A 27,850-nucleotide genomic window follows, 5' to 3' on the forward strand; every position below is an offset into this window, starting at 1 on the left:
ATAAATGAAACTACCAAATATAATGAAACATATTAATATAACATACATATGAACACACAAAGAAAGTAATAACATGACATATACAAGCATATGAAATCTTGATATAACAATACTTTGCAGATCAAAAAAAAAAAAAAATCATTGTAGAGGGATTAATTGTTATATCAAGTATCATTGCAGTGAGGTTCTACTATAGTATGCAAAGTTATGTTTTTTAATTCTTTAACAGCACAACACCGTCTTTGTTTTTTTTTCATTTTTGTTTGAGGAACAGCAGAAAAATAATTTTAAAAATATTTGTTTTACCCCTCAAGGGTTGCAGTACATTATTTTCAAGAGGCCACATTCAATAATATTTTTGTAAAAGAATATAGTTTTCATTGAGACTTACACAAACTTACAATAGCCCATTGATTGTGAATATACAATTGAGCAGTTGAAGAGTTGAAAGCATTTTCACCAGTTTTAAGGCTAAAACTGATGAAAGCTGTTTCAACCAAATCTGGTACTTGGTCTTATCAAAGCAGTAGTAAAATTTTTAAAGCAGGTATGCCCTTTTTTAAACATACAAATATATATTACTACCTCTGGCAGAAAGTGTTTTATCATGTATAAAAACATTTCACACCAAGTGAAAAGTGAAATAATTCATTCTAAATACGGAATACATGACAAAAACAAATTTATTCCAATTTGACCTTGAAAATCAGTTAATGAATTGGCAACTCAGGGAAAAAGTGTGTTCAATCAGCACTTTCATGGGTTTCTCTCTTTCAGAGAGTACCTAGAGTACAGTTGAACAATCCTGCAACCTTCTTTTGAGAAACTGCCTTTTCACATGAAAATTGTCAGCTTTTGAGATCATCAGAGAGATATCTTTTGAGAGCCACCTCTTAGCCCTTCAAAATCATTTGATCATTTTTGTCGCACCACGGTCATTTTCTGCACACGAGGGCTAATTAGACCGGGACCTACGATTTATTGCCGATTCCGAACGGCAGGCTTGTTTCTTATACTCATCGAGAGGTTGGTACGCTAACTCCTCGATGGGGGTCCCCTGCGGTAGCAATTTTTTGCTGCGGTCAAGTCGCCGTTTTTGTTGTACCCCTGTGCCAGGAAAGTTTTCTGACAAGGACGAACCGGGTATCGAACTCGCGACACCTCTAAACATCCTTTGGTACTTTATTAGCCCTTCAAAATAAGTAATAATGATGAAAACCCTGTTGCAATCATTTTTTATGCATTGTCTGGTTACCCTGCAACTGCACAAATACGGTTTTATTTACAAATTTCAAGCCAATATATATTTTAAAAGTGATTGAACACTTATTTTCCATGAAAATACTGATCTAACACTTATTTCTGAGTGTCATCAGTTCATAAACAGGTGATTTTCCAAGGTCAAATTGGAATACATTTTTTTTTCATCCCCCTACATTTAGAATTGTTTTAAACCAAATTCACTCATAGAAAAAAGAACAATTTTTTTATATTTTATTTTTGCATTTTAAAAGTACCATTGCTAATGCTTTTGTACAGTATCAAACACTTTCTGCCGGGGGTAGGATAATCATATTACACGAAACAAACGCTAGCACAAACCTGTCGGACACACTGTACAGAAGTGCATGGCTCTACAGACATCACAGACTTTAAGTAATATAAAATTTCTTCTGCATGCTTGCTCATTTCAGAGCATTCAGCAATTTCCAAAACCTGTGACAATACTACTAGAGTGCATTTTAAGAGTTGAATAAATTTTTCATTGCTTTGAAAATCAACAGACACCTGTGAAAAAACATGCACACACATCATTCTCTTATTTCAATACAAAAAAAATTGAATTCAAAGTGAAATTTATATTATTAGAACATATAGATCAGGTAATCAGCAAAAAATAATAAAGAAAGAAAAATATTTTAAAATAAACGTTTGACTTATGCAGACTTCTTTTTCTGCTGAGCAACCAGGCATAAAGATTTGGTATCCAACCCAAGTGGGTTGAACCCTCCTCGGTCAGCGTGGATAGTGGTTATAGCATATTCATATTTACCATCTGAAGACGGCACCCACAGTGTGCTGAAATACATTAGGAATTTCATATTTTTGGTGTAATTGACTCTTCTTGTCAATCTTGTTTTGTGATTATATCAGGCAAAAAGGATTATTTGTTCTTCCATAATGCTCTCTTATATGCAGGGCTAGCATGAGGCGACGAGGCAGCCATCTAGGACGACATGTTTACAACAGCAGCAGTTTTTGTGTCCGATTTGTTATGACATTGCTTTCACAGATTTTTAGTCACTGAAATAATTTTGAGGATAAATTTCAAGTCTCAAGGGTGGCAAAATATTATTTGCCTCAGGAGGTAGAATTTCTAGGACTGGCCCTGCCAATATGTCACGAAATATCCCAGTTATAATTTGTCTCCTGCGGTGAAAATTTCTAACCTCTACTAAGCCAAACAGCTAGCAATCCTGTTTTCTCAAACTTATAAAATCATAAATGAAATAATACATTGAAGTAAGGGATTTGTTTAACTGAAAACCGACCCTTACACAAGTTTAAAAAGGTTATAAATTCATGAAAAGCGGCTGGATACATTAAAAAAGAATTTTTAATTGAAATTAAATATGTGTAAAGCCAATACAAAGCTAATGAAATGATTAAAAATTCAAGGCAGTAGAAACCATGAATGGCTAGAAATTGGACATGGAATGTTCAAATCAATAATTGGTTAAATCTTCCCTGGTGGCAATGAATACTTGTACTCGTCTATGTAAAGAGTGATGAAAGTTACTAATTCCTAATCTTATCCTCAATATATTTTGTTGAATATTTCACAATTTTTGCTCCAGATTAACAGCATTTGGAGGTGACCAAATCTGGCAGCCTTACATGTCTCATACATAGGCCTATTCAATTGCCAAAAAAGGTTTGGTGACCTTGGCCAACAACCTTGGGCATTATCCTGTTGGAAAACAGCCCCAGGAAGATGTACCATGAAAAGTTACACAAATGGCTGCAAGAATTCATCATTGTTGAGCTGCTGTAGTTGTATGCAGGATGACTAGGGAAGACATACTTTCGTAAGGCCGGTATTACACGATAAAAGTTTGATAAAATTTCTTTTATAAAATTTGACAAAAATCTTTTATAAATTTCATATTCAAATTTATTTTATAAAACAAATGGACCACATTACACTATAAAAGATTATAAAAGACTTAGATAAAGATATATAAGACTTAGTTTATAAAAGATTTATATAAAATTGTTTTTGCAAAAGTTTTCGTTAGTGTTGTGCTGTTGCTGGTAGTAATTATGGATGAAGAAATTTTTTTTTTTATCATTTGCAACCTCTGTAATGGCTTCAGTTTTAAAAAACATGAAGCTTATGTGGATGCAGGGGCGTCAGAAGTGTTTCTAAACTGTGGGTGCTCGACTTTAGTTTTACATCGGAAATTTTAATTTCTTAATCAATTTTGAATCAATCAAAGGTTTGGAAGCGTTTTCCTGACAGCGTCATTCAGATGTTCTCTGATCTAGTTAATAATTGTTTTCAAAGTGTTCTCCTCCCAGAATCACTCGAAAAAGCAATCATTACCCCTATCTATAAAACCGGTGACAAGAATGACCTCAGCAATTATAGACCAGTCTCAGTTCGGCATCCAAAATATTGGAATCTATCTTAAAATGTAGATTATACTCGTTTTTAAATGCTAATAATTTTTTCTCAGAAAATCAACATGGTTTCCTGCCAAACAAAAGTACTGAAACTGCACTAATTGAATTTAGCAAATTTATAGTTGATAGCTTAGATAACTCAAAACAAACAATAGCAATTTTTCTTGATATACGAAAATGTTTTGACAGCATCATTCACAGTATATTGCTTGCTAAATTGCACACATATGGAATTAGAGGAACTGCTCATAAATTATTTGAATCCTATCTTAATAATAGATCTCAATCTGTGAAGTGTGGTAAGCATATTAGTAGTCCAGTGAACATGCACAGAGGAATTCCACAAGGAACTACTTTTTGGGACCATTACTTTTTACTATTTATATTAATGATTTCTGTAACCTTGAACTAAATACCAAAATAATCACATTTGCGGATGACACTGTACTTCTTTATTCAGGGAATGGTCATCAACCATTGGATCATATTATTAACAACGATTTAATCAAAGTCCGAAATTGGTTTCGATCAAATGATCTTGAAAAAAAAAAAAATTCTAAAACCAAAATACATTAGTTTCTCAAACATCACTAATTTGGATAACTGTAACCACATTTTTCATAATAAAAACTGTCCTAATGATCTGTTATGTACCTGTACTCCATTAGAACAAGTGAGCTCCATTAAATACCTAGGTATTGTTATAGATCAAAATTTTAAATGGAAGTTCCATGTAAAACATCCAATCAAAACTTTGTTTTATAGTTTATAAATTCTATTATCTAAATACCCATTTTTTGCTGTCATATTATTTTGTATTGTGACCCTTATATTATTATGTCCATTTTCATTCTCATCTATTAGGCCTATATGGACTAACTGCTTGGGGCAGTGACTACATCAATACGTTGCGACCCATCATCCAGACCCAAAAGAAAATAATCCGATCACTAACTGGCAATTACTCAACTCTGTCATTTGATCTCTACCGGCAACTTAACATACTCCCTTTGCGGTATTTATACTTTTATAAATCGATTCGCCTACTTACTAAAAAACAACTCAGTCTCCCTCTTAATTTATCAAGGACATCAAATAGATACAATAACATTCTAAATATTCCCTTGATACATAAAACAGTGAAGAAAAACCATTTTACATAATACCGTTACTGAAAAAAATGTTTAAAAAATTATATTTTCTCAATAGCTAGCATCAACGATCATTTTTGAAAAACAGTAAGAAAAAACAACAAAAACAGAGCTCTATCAGCCAGTGCTAAATTGAATTTTATAAATGTCTAACTACACTTCCTGCTGTTTGCCTCCACATGTTGAAGTCACTAAACAATTCTCGCATCACTCTAGCATTCCATAATCTTCATTTATAATGTATATGAAAGCATACTGTACATCTGAAATGCTATATTGTATTTTAAAATTGTATACTTGCTCACAGATGCAGAATTATTTCAATATATTTATCAACTTTTGTCCCCCCCCCCTTTTTTTGTTTGTTTGTTCTGTCCTTGAAATTGCATTGTAATTACTCATCGATACTCCGTGTTCTTCAGTACAGATCAACGGGATCCCCTGATGAATTTGTTTCATTATTATGTGCTATTTCATCATGTTAAATAAAGGTTCACAAAAAAAAATTCTGGAGTGCGCGGATCCATGCCACAAATCACTGTGAATTTTGGATTTTGATTGTATTGGATGAAATAATTTGCAGAAGAAGCTAATTATTTTGATGCATTACATCTAGCTGGGAACGCAACTTAATGAATAATGAATATGTCAGTTTATGAAGAAGTTGAGGAATACACACACACACACACAAAACGCCCAGAGTAAAAGTTTAGTGACTAAATTGTCCATGTTTCATCATATTACTTATTGCGGCTCATATGTCACGGTAAAATCCCAGAGACTCTGGTTTTATCAAGGTGCATTGGTGGAAGTTCATAAAATGCTTGTAAATGTTTTCATTTCGGATTTTTACCAAGTCGAAGTTCGTTTTAAATGAATCAATTAATCACCATGAACTGATTAGATTCTGATGCTTATTAGTTTATGAGTAATAAGTTAATAATTATAAACAAATAATGAAATAACCACCATGATGAGGTTATGACGCTATTTAAGTAATCAATGTTCATAACTAATTTACTCCTACCAGTTAAAGCCCATTTTAAACGAATTAATTCAACATCATTAACTTAATAGTTCCCCACCCCTCTTGATTAATTAATAATTGTTCAATAGTTATAATTACTAGTGTGAATAACACTTATTAATGAATTAACAGTAATAAGTATTTAAGTAAAACTTATTTCGTTATGATGGTTCGCTGCTCCTGCTGACGCACAGGGGTGCTGAGTGCGCTTCGCCCACTGATCCGCCTCTCCATGCATTGCATCATGACCCCGCACCCCTCTAGAGATGTCAGGACTCTAACTAATGGCCTTGAGTACAAGTGAACCTAAACCTGGATACGTGGCAGCATTTAGGAAAACGAATAAGTTCATTATCGTTTTTTTATTCTTCAAAACGGGTTTTTACTATTGAGAATAAATAAAATTAATATTAATTCCTAATTAAGTTAATTTTAAACTGTTCAATTACTATATTTATTAAGTAATTAATAAGCACCAAGAACTAATAAGTTAATGATGGTTTATTGACTGAATAAAAACAGGCTTTGGCATGGTAATGAGTCCCAAATAAAAACGTTTGCATCATTTTTCGGAGTTTTACCATCTCACCTTGTCTTCGAACTTGAACCGTGGCATATACATCGGAGTGGATGTAGCAACTGCACATTATATTGGCCCTCTAATAGAAAGAGGTTAGCCACCCATGATATAATAGATTAATTTAATCTCCACCACCTGAGATCAAGGCCGTCTTAAGAGACTCATGGGCCCCCGGGCCAAGTGATGTTTTTGAGGCCCTACCTGGAAAATTCTCAAAAATTTCAACCACTTCTCATTTTTGTGAGGCCCCTCTGCTCTTGAGGTGCCAAGGTGAGCCCATGCGTTAAGACGGCACTGCCTGAGATGATAATTAAATAAATGTATCATTAATGTGAACCATCACATCCAGTGATGTGATATGATAGGGTTTTTCAAATTGTGTGCCGTGGCTTCTAGGGGCGTCCCGGTGAGATGAAGATATTGATTTTTGTGCATCTTTTTGCTTTGAATTGGTACTTTTATAATTGAAAACACTACTTAACTAGAGGTCGTCTCCAGAGCATCATGGGCCCTGGACCAAATGATTTTTCTGAGGCCCTACTAGGCAAATTTTCAAAAATCTCAACCAGATCCCATTTTTGTGAGGCCCCCGGATCGTGCCCAGGTGGACCCATGCTTTAAGAAGGCACTGCTCAACTATTCTGGGAAGCAACAGTAAAACCATGAACTGGGCAAGTGAGCTGCGGGTGACATAAAACTCATTTTCCTATAAGGCCTTATTATGCCTTTATGGGGCCCGGGGCAGACTTCTATTTGGTGTAAGCAGAGGTCTGCCCAGATTTTTTTGCAAGGTCCGATTTTTGTGAAAATTTTCTTTTTTTTGTGAAATGTGTCATTAATTTTATGAGAAATGAGTAATTTTGTAGGAAGCAAAATAATCTAGTTGATCTATCGCAAAAAGAAATGAAATTTTAATTTTTTGGATTCCATATTTTTTTATTTCGTGAAGGGTTCGTTTTTCTGATCCGGAATTTTGTGAGGGGTGCGGAAAACGGACCCAAATTTTAGATGAACAGACCCCTGGTTAGTGTAAATTTTTGTGGGCCTTATTTGATCGAAGCCCTGGGACAGTGCCCTAGTTGCGCCAGCCTAATTACGTTTCCGATTTTCTATCACATTTATTGTTGAAAAACCAAGAAATACACATGGAAGAGAATCTTTTTTTTTCTTCCCAGAGAGAGAAGGGAGTAGCAAGTGAGAGGAGAAGGAAAAAGAAAAGGTTTTTGAAGAGTTAAAACATCACAGTGCAGGATGGAAGTGCATCAGCGTAACTTTTTTATCAAACATTGATGATGGGGCAATGTTGGATAAAAGATTTTACAGCTCACGTAATGTATTGGCTAACTTTCAACCATCTCAGATAATAAAATAAATGTATCATCAATATGAACCAACAAATCCAGTGATGTCATGCATAAATAGTCGAGCCAGGATATAACCAAGTCACACGAGAACGTGAAAACATTCTACATTTCCGATATTGGTGAAAACCGATACACCATAAATATTCGAGTTTAATGAGAAAAACTACTCAACCTATTCGTGATGAGTCTGTACAAAGAACAGGTGGTCCTTGTACAGACTTGAAAATTTAAGAAAATTAAAATTATTTATTTATGTCACAAACCTTAAAGATATATATATTCACGTAGGGGTTTTTAATTAATACCCGTCTACTGCAAATCAGCATTTCTCAACGTGTGAGTCGCAGCTTCTAGGGTAGTCACAAACCTTTACCAGAGGCGAGCTGTCGATATTGATTTGTTAAGTGCTACTTGAAGTATTCTGGGGAGAAGTGGGTAACCGTTGAGACACAAGGGTGAAATGCAAGGAAAAATTTTAAAAATCACGGATGTAAGCGGTCCGTCGAATTGTTACCGATATTTCAATAGTTCTGACGTTTACAAAGACTTTCTTTCAAACCAAGCACGACTCCGGTCTATCGCCATGAGGAATTTACTACTGAATGAGTTGTGCCGGGAATGTGAGTGTGTGCCTAACAGTCTCAGTGCCTGACATCAATATTTTAAATTGGGAATGGAGCGTAATGAGACTGAATATTTGAACCGTTGTAGGCCTGTAGCTCTCAGTGGCGAGACTTTTAACATGAGCTCGACTCACATTCACGGCTCGAAGTTGAAAACCAACTTCAGCAGATGACCACTGTGGTGCATGGTTTACAAACACTGAGGACCTCTGACACAAACATGTAGTTATGTCGATCCTTCTTCGAGTGGTTCTGGGAATGAACAGAACCAGTGTTATCTATAGCTAGAGATAGCCATCTAGCTATAATGTTGACAGAACACACCTGAAACCGATTTTCGCAATAGTACGGTAGTACTTCAGAGATTCTGGCTTTTTTCTTGAAATACAACTTTTGATTTAATGGAACTTAATCCATTGAAAAAAAAAAAATTGATCCACCAGTGTGGCTCCCCAAAGGAAAACTTGGAAACAACCCCCGCCCCCTTAAATTTGCGGACTCCTAGATTGTCACCATGACCCTGCCCCGTCTTACCCCGATCTTGCTATAACCCATGACTGTAAAACTTGAGAGCATCATGAGGCCCCCGCCACCTGATTGCAAAAATATCAGAAGTATAAGCAGGGCCGTCTTAAGAGCATCATGAGCCCCCGGCCCAAATGATTTTTCTGAGGCCCTATGTGGTGAATTCTCAGAAATTCCAACCACATTTCATTTTTGTGAGGCCCCCCTTTTCTCTTGAGGCCCGAGTGGGCCTATGTGATAAGACGGCACCATTACATATACGTAAATTGGTGCCGTCATATCACATGGGCCCCTGGGGGAAGTATAAGGCCTTCCAATTTACATATATGATTTCCGAAAGTACAGTATTTATCATTTCATATCTACCAACCAAATATATACACCAACATTTCATACATACCAGCCCATCATATAAACCAATTTCATATTTTCCAACCTGTATTGCTCACAAAATCATCATTTGAACACCCCCCCCCTCCACCTTATCATTAAAAGTCAGCAAATGCGAACCTTCCCCCCCCCCCCACGATTGGTGACGCATTACTTTAAGATGACCCCTTATATCCCATAGATATAAATATGCCCATTCGTTATAACAATATTTCCAACATTATTTTATTATTTTATTGCAGGTTCACTAGGACAGAATTGAATTCATTATAACCGATAAGCATCCAAACGCGTTCGTTTCTGTTTTATTCATAATATTCAGCTAGAGAAATTTAAATCTCTGATATTCACATAGGGAATTAAGGTCTTTGTAGCTCCCTTTGACTTTAGTATGTGATGGAAGTAAAAGAAAAATATGTTTTCTTTAGTTTATTTAAAATCATTTTTATATTTTTTTATACCGTTCAAATCGTATCAACGAATTCAGTTCATCGAGACGAAAACTTGGATATCCAATTGATACCTACCACTCATTTTTTAATTACGCTATCAAATCGCGAAGTACATAGTATATAAACTTGAGCAATTGAAACGGCAGCATAGAAAGCATCAACATTAATCTTTTTTCAAATATTGGATGAGGAGGCTGACTTTGGTAAAAGAAACTTTGATAAAGAGCGTTTTTTTTTATCAAAGTTGCCCATTACACTATCAAATTTTTTTGTCAAACTTATTTTATAAATTACCTTTGACAAAGAACTTTTATAGTGTAATACCGGCCTAAGAGATAGTAACCCACAACATTAGACCAAGGTTAATGGCTGTTTGCCTCTGTAAAACAAAGGCGGATTATAGGACCACTGGACCAGAAACCTCCACACACAGATAGAATGGTCATCTGCTTCAAGACTGATGCATAGCTCATCTGTGAATACTGTGCAATGGCAGTTTGCTGGCAGCCATGACGAAGAGCTGGCTAACCAAACAGTAATCCAGTCCATATGATGACGAGCTACAGCACCACTCCAAACGATTCTATAGATGTTATAGTGGTGAAGGCAGATGTCTTAACTGCTGCTGTGAGCATGAACCCATCTCAGCCAGGCACCATGAGATAGTGGAAGGTACTGCAGGTGGTAGGAAGGAGGCTGTCGCATGTTGAATGGCTGACAATGATGCTGTTGGGGCAGTTTTGGCCTATCTTACAATCACCCAATCTTGCCTCTAATTCCTGCAAGGGCCTTGCATCAACCTATGCTGTCAACTCCTTTGCACAGCATGGGTCAGTAAAATGTAGGTTAACAGCCTATTGCTGGGTATGACCAACCAGCTTCACACATCTCCTGACTATGCAACAATGTTTGAAAGCGTTCAATCACCCCAAATAAAAATTACATGGATAAGTTTTCCACACCTAGACTTGGAATAATTAATCGTTCAGTTGGTCATCTAAACCACTTTGATGATGTCTATTTGCCTCGGTACATATTCATATAATGCATATTTCATGCAAAAAAATATTCTCATGCAAATGACTTCTACATGTATTTTATTTAGGAAAATTTCTAGTTACTAGTACTGTAGCTGCTCACTAATAGGAAGAAAAAGTTGCTCAAAAAAGAAGCAAACTACACATGCACACAAATACCAAAACATGAATAATGTCAAAAATAGGCAGATTTTTCTCCTGAGAGATTTTACTTTTTACATGGAAAAACAAAAAAAAAAATCACAAGCAAATAAAGAGCACCCAGGCTTCAGGTATGGCTGGTTGTAGCTAGAAGTTTTGGAGTTGAGCAGCCAAACATCAAACTATTTTAAAATACAGAATTTCAGATTCTATGGGAAATGTTGACAGATCCATATATTCATGGAAGTGAGCAGTAATAATTTAGACTTTTAATTGTTCAGTTGGTCATCTAAACTGCTTTGATGATACAAAATTCTATGAAAAAATGTGTTATACTCTTAGAGAATCAACTGCTTTGAGATCAAAAATCTATTTCATGACAACAGTTCTGCTCATTCGTTAATATTAGAACGAATTGCTCTCAAAGACATTTCAATGCAGATAAAGCAGCAATTTTCAATAATTTTATGTCCTCACTGACTAAAAAATAAAAATTCATTTGTAATAAGAAGTACGTTACAACGAAAATTTTTCTAGTGGTTGTGTGTGTGAGAGCTGTCGTTACATTGAACTTTTATTGTATTATGAGCAATATTGATTTGAAAAATTATAAAACTGTAAATTAATCTTCAGCACAACTTGAAAATATGCAATTATTCTAAAAATTCTTCAATTACATACATTTGTACACACACATTAATGATAAAAAATTGTTAAAATATGTAAATGCAAAAAAATGACTAATCATAACAAATTTATAAATAGTGCCAAAAAAAAGCAAAAACTCAATTTCCCACCCCCCGCTGGGAGGCCTTTCATAAAAATTAAATTGTATAACCAAGAATGGCCACTAAAGCAGTTTTCCAAAGTGTGAAATATCGGTGATGCAATAGTCCAGAGGGTCGGTAGAAGCTATGGGTGGGCTCGAGTTGGGAGCGATGAGAAATTATTTTTTTTACTGCACTAGATCAACCAAGGACCCTTTCAAAGGACGGATTTCACATATTCCTTTTCCTATTCACATTTAACGAAGTCCAATATTAGACGCTTGTTATTTGCTCTATTGTCATGCTTAGTTGTCTGTCTAGATCGGGCATCTTCAATCTGTTGCTTGCGAGCACCATGGTGCTCCCCAAAGCACTCAGAGTGCTCGATGCTTGTGTCCGATTTGGTGCTTGTGAGCACTTGATCAACGTTTCATTTAAACACCCCTTGTGCAAATTGTATTCAATTATTCAAATCATCTGGATTTCATGCATTCGTATGTCAAACATGACGTAAGAGTGCTCTCCTTTCGATGATGGGTACTGCTCACGACTGGAAAAAGGTTAAAGACATCTGGTCTAAATCAGCTTGTTATCGTATTCCAATGATTCTCTTTTGTCAGCTGTCTCCCTTGCATAATTCGTGGTTCATAAGTGTCTTCCCAAGAAGTTTGGGAGTTTTTTCACCACATAAAAGAACCACTTTAAAGCATAGGTTTTGTGCACACAAATCCATATTTTGAGATCGCCACAACGCTCCTAGGGGCCCCGCAGCACACTTTTGAAAGCACTGTGGTACTCCTTTAAATTTGACCTAAAAGTTATTACAACAAAATTAATGGCAAACGAGTCTGATGTCTGTGCTCTCTTGAACTCTCTCGTTCTGTTGCACACGTATACGTCGTATGCATTTCGTCATCCGTTATAGCCAGTTGGTAAAGATCAACACGATCAAAATAAATAAACAAACAAGTAAAAAATTGGATGATCAATCAAAAAAAAATTCTTTCACGAGGGAAAAAATTGGTGCCCTTTCACCTATCTCCCACAATGATGGGGCTGACAGGGCTGCAGCCCTAATGCCCAGGACAATCACCATCATTGTTGATCACCATCAATGTTTTGACAATAATCAAAACATTGATACTTCATCACCTTGAAAATTTTAACATCACTAGCATGGACATCTGAGAATGTGATGATGTAAAAAATGTGCTAACTAATACAAGGTGTTGATGAATCCCAAGTAACAAGTTGTCATTGCATACCTGCCAACTTCGGAGAATGAAAATTCAGGAAGTTTTCGCGCGGATTCAAATTCCTTACAAAACTAAATGTTAAGGGGAATCTTAAAACATTTTAGAGATTTTTCATCAGTAAAAGGGAAATTTTAAGGATATAGATGCAAAAATCATGACACAGTGAAAGCCATCGCCAATCATGGGCAAGCAGTAGGTTAAAGTCCTTGGGTTAAATTACCTGTCAGTATTACTCTCAAAAATCTAACCTTGCAAATTAAAAAAAATCTCCATCAGGGCAGAAACAGAACATATGGATAAAGCAGATACATGCAATCATGCCAATTTTCGATTTTGAAAGGCCGCATTAACGCTTGCTGATTGGCGAATTTTGTATTTTCCCCCCAAAATTTTTTTTTTTTGTGATTTGACAGAATGGCAACAATTTGCATAACGCTTATGAAGCAGCATATTTTTTTTCCGGTAAATTCTTTATGAATAATTTTTCCCCTAAATGTAGGAACTTTTTACAATCACAGGCGGAATTCGGGAGATATGATAAGAATTTTTCGGGAGTCTGAGAGATAGAGCAGATATTCTGGAGCCTCCCAGAAAATCCAGGAGACTTGGCAGCTATGTCATTGTGGCTGGACAATAAGGATTGGGCCTAAAAACCTATGATTGATTTTTAATAAATTAGAAATTGTGTTGTCTGAAAACAACACAAAATATTTTTGCTATTATGTTGGCATGTCTACCAAGATGGAAAGAGGTTGACTGGACAAGTCCATGGAAATTCCTAGACAAACTAAAAAAAACCCCCATTATTTGACCATTTTTTTTGAAAAAAAAATGCTTGGCTTTTAAGAAATTTGGCTGGTGACTGAATTTTTTTTTGATTTGTCAAGCTCGGAACCAATACTTTTATTTTATTTTAATCATTTGTGTCAAACATTATCCAGCAAGAAACAACATTTAAAAAAAAGGTAGTGTGTGAATGCTGCATCTTATGTAATCTCACCTTGTAACTAGAGTGAACTCCTTTCAAAATTGAATGAAGTTTCATATATAAAGGAAGAGTTTGAAAATGTCCAATATTTCCAGGCTGTTTGATATTTGTCTTTGGCTCTTTTTCTGCATCCAACTTTTCTGTGATAGACAAAGTTATTTTAAGCAGAGAAAAGACAAAACACTATTGTGTAGAAGAAAAGCAGAATGGTCATTGTTCTCATGTATGCATTTTTCATCATTATATCAAAATTAAAAACATGGAATAGTACTTAATAGTTGTAATGTTGACCCCTTGAATGGTTTTGACACAAAACTGTCAGCAGTAGTACTTAAAAAGTGTAGATAAAACCTATTTGTTTCTGAGTCATGATATCCGACATATGAACAGAACAGAAAAATAAAAATTCACTTGCAAAGTGATGTATCTTCCTCTCATCATTTTTGTCCAATGAAAAAGAATATAGCAAAGAGGTTAATATTGATAAAATAAAACGTCTATAAACTGTCACCCTAATAATTCATCTTATTTTGGTCCAGTCTACTTTTTATAGATAACAGTGTCATTAAATTCTCATTTATTTGTCACTAATTTTGGTTAACTTGCCACTGTAGAAAAGTTTTAGAAAGGGTAACAGATGATTTTTATGGTTCTCTTCAAAGAAAGAGCTGTACTATCTTGATGGAAAGAGGTTTGTGGCTTTTGTCCCCCCTTTTTCTGATATAGGCATTGCTAACAACATTGCCATATAGTTCAGAAGCGATAATAAAAGCCTTATATGTACTGAACTTACAGAAGAGAAATGGAACAGCTCAAGTGACAAAAGCGACACTGAGTTTGACACCTAAAAAGTTCTTGAACCATTAGAGACAATTCAAAATTACTTCATATCTGCACAATGAAAATGAGATTTAATTCACATTTAATTAGAATTCAAAGCACTAAATGTAAATTTCAAGAATGAAAATTGGGAACAGCTGTGCTGTAATCCTTATCTCTGTGGATGTGAATTCTTTAAGAGATGAAACTCATTCACTGATACAATGAGAAATTTTCTGTTGTCATCCATGGCAGTACAGTAAAACCTCGTTAAGTCGTCATCCTGATAGGTCGTCACTCCGGTTAATTCATTTTTCGTCATTTTTCTTCAGACCCTTACAGCTCTCATAGGCCACAATGTTAGTAAACCCTCGTTTACTCGTCGCTATTTTCGGTTAAGTTGTCACTATGAAAAATTATGAGAAAAAGGAACAAACTATTTTTATGGCTCCCATTAAAAAAAGAGCTTGTTAACAGCATTGCAATATGCTTAAAAGTCACCATAAAATCCTATGTACCCAAAAGGAACAGTTTAAGTAACGAAAGTTACACTGGGGAAGTTCATTTGCCGTATAAGGTTTTTGGAACGTTGGGGACTGTTCAGGCTAGATCTCATTCCTGCCTGGGCTCCATTGGAGAAACTGGACAAACCGCGAGACACCAAGCTCTGTCGCAAGAAGCAACATAAGCACTTCGCGGCAGCGGATCTCTGGCAAAACCAAAATTTATTGATATGTCAAAGATTACATAAAGGAAATCAAATTACGTAAATCAAAGAATCAAATTAATCAAGTCAAAGTGCAACGCGGGCACAGATAATAAATAATCATAGAAAGCACGGACTCATACTAACTTAGGGCTTGAAATTTAAACAAAATATCTTTGTTGAAAAAAATTAGACATTCTTTCCCAATTTGAGGTCTTCTGTATACTTTCCCCGGCCCGGGCCCCCCCCCCACACCAAGTCAAAAGTGTTCGAGATTACGTTATAGTTGCATTATGAACTACTGATGAAGAATTGAAGCATTAAAATTAAATTTGATGTATATGTAAAATTAATGTGCAATAGAGAGTTCTGTTATGAAGAAAAGTTACTTATTCAAACAGTTGCTCTGTTAGTCTATAAATTAAAAATTACTAGTATAAATCAAAGTGTACAGTACATTTCACCACAATAATTTAAGTAATAAGAGAAAAAAATTTGCTATTATTTTTTCTTTCGCAATCTATAAATTTTATTAATATTGTTATTTTGATTCATACTTTAATAAATGTCATATTACTTTAAATTTATACGATTTTCATAACATTGCACATTAAAACTGATGGAACTCCTCTTAAGTCGTCACTCAGCTTAAGCCGTCACAATTTTTCGATAACTTGAGGTGACGACTTAGAGGTTTTACTGTATTTTCAATTAGTACTTACTCGAACACTGTAACCCTTAAACATTATACATCGTACTGAACTAAAAGAAAAAAAAAAAAAAAAAAAAGAGTTTTTCTCCTATTCTAGTTTAATTATATTCTTTCTATTCCATTAACCAAGCACACTGTCAAAAAGCATTTAAATCAAAAACTCCCTGGGCTATATAGCTACTTACTACAGTCAACACTAGTTATAGTGACCCCCTTCATTTCATAGAAAACAGATGTGTATACTGGGAGGTTGTTTTTTAAATATTTAGAAAAATAATAAAATTTAGCTTCTCCAGAGAAAATTGCACATTGTATTGATGTAATTTAAAAAAAAAAAAATCACTGTTACAATATTGCAATAAAACTAGATCAAAAAACAAAATTTAAATACCTAATACAGTACAGTATGTACATTTAACTTAGGAAAATACTATGTTATGGCTAAAACCTACAATAATTTTTTACAACATGCAGAAAAATGAGTTTACTTGTACGTATATTCTTCCATGATGAAATCAAGTAAAATCGTACAATAAAATTTAGAACAAGATAAAAAAATCACTCACGTTGAAAGTGAAAGTGAGCCACTATTGAGAAAATAAGACAGAATGGTAATAAGTTTCCAATGATGATGCTCATTAGCCCCATCTGGTTTTTCTTATCTGTATTTGTAAACAATTTTTATTTCATACTATTTTTCTCCAAGCATCAAATGTCAAGGTCAAACCCATTTAAAGACAGATTTTCTCCTTTTTTTTGGAAAAAAACAAAAAAAAAAATGGGAGGGGGCACGGGTCAAGCCAAGTTTGGTCATTTTAATGAATTAAATGATATTCACTGGTCATTTTATATTTGATAAAAAAACATGGTAGAAATGAGGAAATACCTCATCTACCCTAAATGAAGAAAACCTGTTATACCAGTCGTCATAATGGAATGGCCGTTATAGCAATAGCAAGCATCGAGAGTATGCTCACTTCTTTTCTGAAATGTGTCTAGCACCCCTATTAGCAATTACTTGTGGAACCCTAGGGTCTGCAGACAACCTAGTGAAAATCTCTGACATAAGAACAAATACTCTTATTTTTGTGTTTGTTGGTTCAAGAAGAAAAAAACTCTATAGAGCAAGTCTTGATGATTATTTTTCTTGTGATATGCAACATTTTCATGTCCAAAAGTGACCGTTATTCCTAAATTCTTGTTTGGAGGTTGACTTTAATTTAATGTTAATCCAATGGGATGCTTTCTGTTTCAAGAAAATATGGTTGTTCACATAAGCAGATATGCCCAACTCGAATTGGGGGGGGGGGAGACCACAGAAGATTTGTATAGCGAACAGCCAAGCAGGACGTTTCGACACAGCTGTTTGGACTCAAGGATGTTGGACCCATGCCATTTGGATGATGGACAATCGGCTGGATCATTACAATCATTAATTACATATTATTTATTTAATGTGCATTCTTTAATAATAAATTTATGAGTATTAAAATACAGCAGCAACTGGTCAGAGCACATTAATTAGGTCTTATTTATTTAATGTTTATTCTAAATGTATGAATAATAAAATGAATATAAGACAATAAAATTAAGAGTAATAAAATATTTCATACCACATGATCAGCATTGCACATCACATAACAACTTCATATCACATGATCAGCATTGCACATCACATAACAACTTCATATCACATGATCAATATTACATATCACAATAATATCGTATGCTATATCATTAAGTTACAGCATAAAGTTGTGAGCTATGCCTTGTAAGTACTTGATCATTCCTCAATCGCTGAAGCTCATCACAATATTGAAAATTCTGTTATCAGCTTTTTAATATTTGTTCAGTTTTTTCAATGGTTTGCCACCACTCAGAAACTCTTTGTGACGCTGATTGGTAGATTTCTGCACAGTCCAGAAGCCATCTATGAATTTACACGAAGGGCAAAATTGCTGGCTCAAACAGCGAAAGACTGTAGCAACATAATCTTCCGATGTGTCTTCAAAGTAATTTAATACTGGTATCAAACTATTGTCAATAGTTGGCACATTGTCAGCTTCATTCACTACTCATAAAACATTGATTGCATCCTACATATTGGTGATGTACAAAAGCCAAAGCAGAAATCGTACGAGCCTGTAGAGCAGTCTGAATCAGTGTTGTATGGATCGATAAGATGTTCAGAAGTGAGATGCTGCTTTATATTTTTTACTAAATGGAATAAACATTCATGCAATTCTGCATTTGGAAATGCATTAGAAAACGTGTTGATAACAGCAACTTTATAGTTTTATGAATGATCTGCAAGAAATTATTATCGGTATTGGTGTACACACCTTGGCATTTGTTCCCATTCCCAAGCCTTCTATAATATCACCAGGCTTTCTTATAGTTTCATTAGCAACATATCTATTGAATAAAGATGACTATCATGTGCAAAAATTTCTTTGTAGCGCTTCGATGATACTGCTTCAGAAATGAACTATGAAAACACATGTTACAATAGCTGATGCTTGTAATGAAATGAATGTTTCTTCCTCCCTCCTTGTGTTGAAACATTATGCAGACTGCTTGCGTCAAAGTGGAAGCGTTTGATCAGACTGGGTAGTGTTAAGAGCATCATGGGGGCCCTTGGCCAAGTGGTTTTTCTTAGGCCCTATCTGGTAAATTCTAAAAAATTTCAACCGGATCTACTTTTTGTGAGGCCCTCTTCTCGAGTCCCCCAGGTAAGCCCATGCATTAAGATGGCACTGTAATCAGAAGCCATACAAACGGCACGAATCTAAGTGTGTCACATTCAAACGTCGTGCACCGACCTGTTTGAACAAGGGAGAAAGAATGTCCACCTCTCTGTATCCACCTATGGTTGTTCAGAGATTATCATGGTTCAGAGGTGACTGTTATGAAAGGTTTCACTGTACATTTTAGTCCCCTTAAAAGTTTCCATCCGCAGCATCAATGCACTTGTTCCAAGACTTTGTAAACTGCAAGAAATTGTTTTGATGTCATGCATGGTCATATTACCTAGTTAGAAAACTGACAATTATGCCTTTCTAACAATTAGATAAATGATTTTTATCTGTGGAAGGAATGACTGGTACATTTTTGGAAGGCTTACATCTCTCCTTAGCCTCACATCTCACCCTCCATGCAACACATGCCTTATTTTATTAGTACGCTTACTAATTAATATCCACAGTAGGAGATTAGGAGGTAATTCAAATAATTTGGTCCAATAATGCATTTCCAACCTTCTGTTTTATTATTTTTTAAACAACTGATATAACCCTACACAAACACAATTGCTACAAAACTGTGACTTCAAGTGACAAGTTTGTGAACCACAATAGTAGAATTTTCTGCATAATGATCAAAAAGAATTTCATGGCCGTTTCACAGCCATTTATCATAGCTGCTGTGGTGATCAAGTGGTCACAGTGACGGACTCGCATCGCAACGATCCAGGTTCAAACACAACTGTCGCCGCAGTGGTGGTCAGCTGAAGTTGGTTTTCTGTAGTTCTCAACTTTGAGGCGTGAATGTGAGCCGATCCCCCCATTAAAAAGTCTTACCTCATAGAGCAACAAGCCTACAACGTTACAATTATTCATTCATTCATTACACTTCACTCACTATGAGTTGAGAAAAAACTCAGTTTAAGAAATTGATTGCAGATAGCAACATTACACAGAAACAAAACTTCACAGAAGGTTCACTATACATACACACACAATCCAATATGTACCAATTCGTTAGAAGTTCCACAGAGGAATATCGACGAGGTGCATGTGTGGCCTAGTAGTAGTCATTTATCATATTTTTCTAACAAAAAAAAAAATCAAGTACACTTTTCAGAGCCCACTAGAGTAGTGGTGGCCAACTTGAGTGGCATGCAAACATTTGCCATGAAAAAATGTTAAACGGTAAAATAAAGAGCTTACATTTATCAAATTTAAATTGTATTTTTTGAGACATCTCAAATTTTCTTTAAAATATGACAAAATCTTGCATATACAGAGCATCTGTAAACTGCAAACAAGACCAATGATAAAAAAATGAGTGGCAAACAAAAAAACTTATACATTTGATACGGGAAAAATTTCTGGCTTTGATCTTGGCACAGGTAAGAAAAAGGTTGACCACTACTATACTATAACAACAAATGTATGCTATATTTTTATATCTTTTGCTATATTTTTATTTTAACTATTCTCTGGTATTTATGAATTAATGACAGAGAATTTTTTTGTTTTATTAAATGAAAGAGAAAATACCTGGAGTAATGCGAGTTGGTGATCCTTTTTGCAAACTCATACCAGGATTCAACATGTTATCATCCTTCAGCTTCCCTTTTCGTTTAATTGGACTAAGGGATGGAGCATTAGGGAGTGAAGGAAGAGCTGGTCTGTTACTGACCATAACTAAAGGCAGTTCATCCAGTATATGAGCAAATATATTCAATAGCCTGATTAGGTGAACAAAATATTACATAAACTTTTAATACCTTCTTTGCATAAAAATTTAGTTTCATGAAATTTAAAAAATAATAATTCAATAATGCTTGAGCACCAGTGGTAACTCAGAACTTCTTCAAATGTTTAGATAGCATTATAGTAAACAAAATTGAAAAATAAATTCACTTGAGTGAAGATATAACACAAATTGAAAGGAAGCTTTACACTTATAATATGTCATAACCGAACCCCTTCAGAATAAGTTTTTCTTTATTTTTTTCATAAAACTGAGATTTGCTCTTTCTAGAATAAAAAAGAAAACTCAAACTAGCTTCAACTGATAGAACCATCTAAACTTATTGATACAATTCAGAGGCAAACCCGTATGTACTACAAATGAAACTTTATTATGTATGTGATGTGTTTAACCCTTTCACTAGGTTTTATTTTTTCTGGAGAAAAAAATAAGTACTTTAACCACTTTATGATCAAGGACGTAATATCGCATCCAAACACCAGTGGAATACATTCAAACAAGTTCTCTTTGTTTTCTTTCATCTGTCCTCATCATCATCAAGCTTTGTTATAACCCTATGAAACGAAGTTGATCTTTCCCTCTATTAATTTCTATACTCCTATTAGTGATTTATTTCCTTACACATGCTATATCCTTCAACTATACACAGTGAAATCTCATTTATACATCGCTCGATTATACAATCACGACATTTGTACAACATTTAGTTTTGGCCCCAATTGGTTCCTATACATTTTATTGTTGAAATAATTCATTTATGCTAAGCTTTTTCTTTGACTCAAACTCAGATCTTTTTAAAAAATGTAATTTGTACCTATCAAATGTGCATTATTTCTGTAGACCAAGGGGTGTTCAACCTTTAGGAGAGTGCAGGAAAACTTCATTGACCCGAAATGTGTCGTGAGCCACTTGATCAGGTGATTTGTAAATGTGCTGCAAATCACTCGCATGATCTGGGAATGTGCTACCAGTCACTCAAGTGTTTTGGAACTGGGCTGTGCTGATTTATAAATATGCCGCGGGTCACTAAATGATCTTTAAATGGACTGCATGTCACTTAAGTGCTCTAAAATTGTACCGCAATGATCTGTAAATAAGCCACAGACTACTTGAGTGATCTGAAACTGTGGCACAGGTCACTTATGTTATCTTTAAATGTATCCCAAATCGCTTTAGTTCTCTTGAACTGAGATGCAGTGATCTGTAAATAAGCCACAAGTCACTTCAGTGAAATGGAACTGTAACATAGCTAACTTAAACGCGCCGGAACTGTCGCATGTAACTCAAGTCATCTGTAATTATGGCGTGAGTCATCTACGTTATCTGAAAATGTGCCGCGGAACACTGTGATTTGAACTGCGCTGCAGGTCACTTACATAATTGGGAAATGTGTCGCCTTGTTTGTTTTTACAAAATTAGATTTGAGATCGCAAGACACATTAGATGATTCAGAGGGAAATGGGTTGTGCCTTTACACAGCTAGACAGTGAAAACACATAATGCAATCTAACACATTGGATTTATATGAATATTTCTAAATAAATTCAATGGATATTTTGTATGTAGAGATTACTATCTACTTCATACTTACTGTCTTATCTAATATTCTATTACACTGTACCTTTCATTTGTTTTTTTTCCTTCTTTTTCTTTTTCTAATGTATGATTAGGTTGGAACAAGATTACCATATTTATCGCAGATTTGTCAAATAAAGATCATGCAAAGTTCTTGCCAATAGCTAGTAAGTGAAGGGGGTTAATAAACAAATAGAATACATATTTACAAAAAAAAAAATTTGTTTTAATCACTGGGGGATGGGGAATAAATGTGTCCTATTAGTGGGACACATATGTTTCAATGGCATTGAAATAATGATTAAAATGCTTCAAAGAACTAAGTTATTTTTACTTAAGTCAATTTTGCAAAAGATATTAATAAAATAATGAAATGCCCATGTGAGACATATGTGTCCCAGTGGTAGCAAAAGGGTTAATAGGAGAGGAAATACTATAACATCATTAAATATTTATTGATAAGTTTTAGACATTGGTGGACTTTAGACATTGGACTTTTTACATTAATTTTCTGTAGCAGATTTGAACAAACAATTGTGACACACAAGCTGTATATGACTGGTTTTAACAAATCCTTTACTGGAGGATAAAATGTGCAACAAGCCCATGTAAAAATACAAATGATGAAGGAAAAAACTGTTATTTACATCATTAGTTTTTTAAACAAGAGGATTTAATAACAGTAAAACCTCGCTAAGTCGTCACTCCGGTTAAGTCATCATTTTCCAGCTTCCATAGACAACAATGTCATTAAACCCTTGTTTACTAGTTGCTAATTTCGGTTAACTCGTGACTATGAAAACGTTTGAGAAAGTCAGAAAAAAAAAACAGACTATTTTTATGGCTCCCATTAAAAAAAATAGCTTGTTAACAGCATTGCCATATGCTTAAAAGACACCATAAAATCCTACATACCCAAATGGATTAGTTTATGTAACAAAAGTTACGCTGGGGAAGTTTGAATCATGAAACGTTAGGGTCTGTTCGAGCTAGATCTCATTTCTACATTGGCCCTACTAATTAAGGGTTTCAAATTTAAACAAAATATCTTTGTTGAAGAAAATCAGACATTCTTCCCCAAGCTGAGGCCTTCTGTTTACTTTTCCCTGCTCAGGGCACCCACCTCAAGTCAAAAGTGTTCGAGAGCCTGTGTTCCAGATTACCTTGAAGTTGTATCATTCACTACTGATGAAGAATTGAAACACTAAAATTAAATTTGATATATATATAAAATTAATGTGCAATAGAGTTCTATTATGAAAAAAAGGTACTTATATTCTACTAACAGTTGCTCTGTTAATCTAAATTAAAAATTACTGGTATAAATCAAAGTGTACCGTACATTTTAACCCAACAAGTCAAGTCATAAGAGATCAAAAAAGGTAAAAAATTGGCTATCATTTTTTCTTTTACAATATATAAATTTTATTAATATTGTTATTTTGATTCATACTTCGATAAATGTCATATTACTTTAAATTTATACAATTTTCACAAGATTGCACATTAAAACTGACGGCACTCTGCTTAAGCCATCATAATTTTTCGATAACATGAGGTGACGACTTAACAAGGTTTTACTGTATATGTCATGTTTCAAGAATAACATTTCAAAAATATAAACTCCAGAGTTTGACATGTCTTATAATTAAAAGTAGATATCAACAGACACTAAGCTTAATGCTATTGGTCATGTAAACATGTTCAATTAATGGAGGGGGGGGGGCAGAGACTATAAAATGTTAAAAGTTGATTAGATATACCTAGGTATATTGAGCATCACTATCTGACAAATTTTAATGAAAATAATTACTCGCCTCATGAGATGAAAAAAAATTGGCTCAATTATGTTCATGAAAAATTCATCTTTCCTTGTTAGGTTGCAGTTATGATGATCTGGAGAAATTGACTCTAAAAAACTATTTTTTTCTTGCAAAACTTTGTAGAAAACACCTATAAAAAAGTAATTTGTAAACATAAAACAAAGATAATGAGAGTAAAAAGGTTTACTATAGATTTAATTTAATCCTTTAAGCAGCAATAACAACATATCTAGCCTCCATAAAACCCACTTATTTTAGCATTTATAACCCAAAATATTTCGTAAAACTGATTTCTCAATGGAAAACTTTTCCCTATACCCCTTAGTTTGCACTTTATTCATTCAATTTTGTTTGGCCGAGGCCTATACAAGAGGATGCGGAAATTATGTATGGTGAAAATGATGGTTGATGGTACATGAAAATTCAGAAATCGTAGTACAATCTACAATATTTGATGGTAGGTTGTTCCAATCGATAATAGTTCTTGGGAAGAAACTAAATTTGTGACAATCTGAAGATGCAAAGATGGGCTTTAATTTTTGGGAGTGATTGAATCTGACAGAGAAATGTGAGGGTTTGATTAGATTATTGGAAGAATCTATATTAAAAAAACCCTGGAGGATTTTGAAAAGAAAAGTTAAGTGAGAAATAAGTCTAAGGGAGGAGAGCGGTTGGATATTGAGTTGGCGCTAGAGTTCCTATATGGAGACAGATGAAGTCAAACAGCTAAAAATGAAGCGAGTGGACTTATTTTGGATAGATTCTAATTTGTCTATGTTGGTTTGAGTGTGGGGATCCCAGACCTTACAGGCATAAGAGAGAATAGGGAGAATATATGTCTAGTGGCACAGGAGACGGACATGACGGGTGGAGTTTATCAGATTACGAAGAAGGAAAAAGAGTTTTTGGAGACATTTATTAAACGTATAATCAACGTGAAGATTCCAGCGGAGATCTGAAGAGATTATTATGCCCAGGTATTTATAACAAGAAACCTCAGAGATCAGAGAATTGTTTATTGAGTAATGGAAATCGTGGGGAATTCTTTTACGGGTAACTTTCATGAAAACTGTTTTTGAGAAGTTGAGGGGCAGATTCCAGGTTGAGCACCATTCGGTAATAATGTTAAGGTTGTGTTGGAGAGATTCTTGGTCAGAAAGATTGGACACCGTTTTGTAGATGACACAATCATCAGCGAAGAGTCTGATACGGCAGTTTAAGGAGTCGGGTAGGTCATTTATGTAAATTATAAATAGTAATGGCAGGAAAACCTAGCCCTGGGGTGTACCAGACATAATATGAAGATGATGAAAATCAGGATGAATCGTCATGTCAATCACTTGATGAAAATCTGGAGGAAGCCTACTAAACTAAAAAGATATATTTCGAAGGTGGGGGGGGAGTTTAGGTGATTTTTGATTGCTGCTTAAACAGTTAAAAAAATTTGGTGAACCAATATATGAATAATCAGTTCAAACTAACAAGTAATAAAACTCTGATATATATATGTTACATTTTTTTTTTATCATATGTGTGAGCGTGAGCAAATATTTCCAATAACATATTCGTACAACCGAATTATTGGAAGCTACTAAGAGCAAAACAAAGTCACAGAACAAGTTGTGTGCATGTGTAAGACTGCTATAGTAGTCTTGCGCAAACACACAACTTGTTTTCGCTCATAATAGTTTCCAGTGGATGACCAGCACAAAGGTTCATTCTGGTTTCAATGACAAAAATTTTTTTTTTTAATTTCTTGAATGACTTTGACATAATATGGTGCACACAGCTTTATGTGGTCACATAATGACTCCGGGTTTTGGATAACCATAACCCAGGGGAAATCAATCAATTCAATGACCAAACTAAGTTGTCCCATTGGACAATTTTTTTCTTTTCTGCATAACTGACTGCAAAATATTCAATCGTGCAGTTTTCCATATTGTTCCAAAACACAGTATTTTTGCTTTAAGCTAAAATCCTGTGTTTATTATTGTTATTCAGTCATAATGAGAAGTTTGAATGAAACTGTCTACCGTGCTTTACAACTTCGATAATTTTTTAATATATGTAAAGTTCCATAGATCCTCTGAGAGAGTTTATTGACCGGGTAACTGTATCAACCCCAGTATCTGATCAACTGAAAGAAACTGACCAAGAACTGAAGAATGAAGTTTGGTTCTTTGCATTACATTTGTCTCCACCATAGGTAGGTAACTGCAAAAGTAGCTTCAGCTCCATGCGTATATGGATTATAGTTGTTGTTACTGCCTGAACAGGGCATTGTGAACAGAGTTTAAAAATGTTTGTAAACAAGGGAGGAGGTACATGTTTTGACATCCTACATAGACTTGCAAGTTGATAATCATAACTTATAAAGGAAAAAATAAGTCTGGTTCCATTTTAGCTACAAATTGCAAAAAAAAACAAAAAAACTTTTGACAAAAAAAAGTAACATAAACCAAAATCATGGTAACAATAAAAATTTTTTCCTATGTTTATGATATTGGTGATAACAAGACCTGAATGATAACATTATCTGTGACTTTAATAAGTGGTGTCAATGGTATTTAGTTTCATGCATATAACTATCATTGTGCAGAGCGTGTTCGCTGATTTATCATGGTAAAGTAAAACTCTATGAAACTTTTGTGTGAGTGAATAAACACGTTTTCCCCAACAAAATCTCTTAAATCTCAATATCAAGGCTGTATCAATATCAACATCTGCGAATTAGCTAACAATCCCATCGATACTCCGATTAAGCTCATTGATAAAAAGTAAAAAGTATGGGACCAAGGACGCTTCCTTATAGGAAATCTACTTGTGAAACCTGTCCAATCAGGAAATTCCCCGTCCACCATAACTCGTTGTGATCTACCTCTTAACCCTGATTCTATGCCATTCAGCAAGTTGCCCCCAATCTCATGTGAAAACGCTTCAAGAGTTTACCATGTTGGACCCTTATCGAATGCTTTCTGGATATCAAGGTAAAAAGCATCCACATTTTTTCCCTTAGCCAAAGCCTTAGTTGCGCGATCATATAAGCAAAAGAGGTGAGTTACACATGACTTTCCCTTCCTGAACTTATGCTGATTATCCGGCAATACATTATTCTCATTTATCCACTTCATCGATTGCCTTTTGATAATAATTTTATGGGGCTTTGCTTGCGCATACATTGTTTAGAAGATTAGGGAATTCCACATCTTCCACTTGAACATCGTTGAGGATTTCATTACCTCATGCAACACCTGTACATTGTATATAGTTTTCTCTATTTAAAACTGACAGGAAAAAGGCACTGAAAGCAATACACATGCCAACATTGCTCTCTACCTTAGACCCTCCAATTGAAAAGGGGCCAACTGTTCCGTTATATCTGAAAAATGATTTTGGGCCAGAGCCAATATTACCTGCCAACCTCGATTCAACTTCCTTTTTACTATCCCTTATTACTTTCTTATTTTATCAGTAAGCAATGACAGGTCACCTCATCCACTTTTATACTCACTGAATGCTCTTTTCTTTTCAAGATGAAGATTGCGCATGCTATCCGTGAATCAGAGCAGTGTGATGTACAAATACACTTTTTAGGAACAAAGGGTATTTTCATGTTTCATACTCGATGAAACAATGAAACATTCGTCTGAGTGGAAGACTATAGAAGACAAAGTGAACCATGGACGGAGATATGGGGGGGGGTGTCAAAAGTGGAGTGGGCAGATCT

At 34.8% G+C, this 27,850-nt stretch overlaps 1 protein-coding gene across 1 annotated transcript in view; it reads right to left on the reverse strand.

The window, feature by feature from the left end:
• The window catches only part of htt (huntingtin), a 441,906-nt gene that overhangs the window by 255,393 nt on the left and 158,663 nt on the right, over nucleotides 1–27,850 (reverse strand). The window contains exons 19-22 of the mRNA XM_089233919.1: nucleotides 24,111–24,250; nucleotides 20,506–20,713; nucleotides 14,001–14,128; nucleotides 1,603–1,788 (exon numbers count right to left, since the gene is read on the reverse strand). Coding sequence (XP_089090045.1) covers nucleotides 1,603–1,788; nucleotides 14,001–14,128; nucleotides 20,506–20,713; nucleotides 24,111–24,250 — 662 coding nt within the window. The remainder of the gene's footprint in view (nucleotides 1–1,602; nucleotides 1,789–14,000; nucleotides 14,129–20,505; nucleotides 20,714–24,110; nucleotides 24,251–27,850) is intronic.

Source organism: Pholcus phalangioides, unplaced genomic scaffold (assembly GCF_987345545.1).
Source record: "Pholcus phalangioides strain wild (caught in Gottingen) unplaced genomic scaffold, Ppha-v1.0 ptg000007l_1, whole genome shotgun sequence".
NCBI lineage: Eukaryota > Metazoa > Arthropoda > Arachnida > Araneae > Pholcidae > Pholcus > Pholcus phalangioides.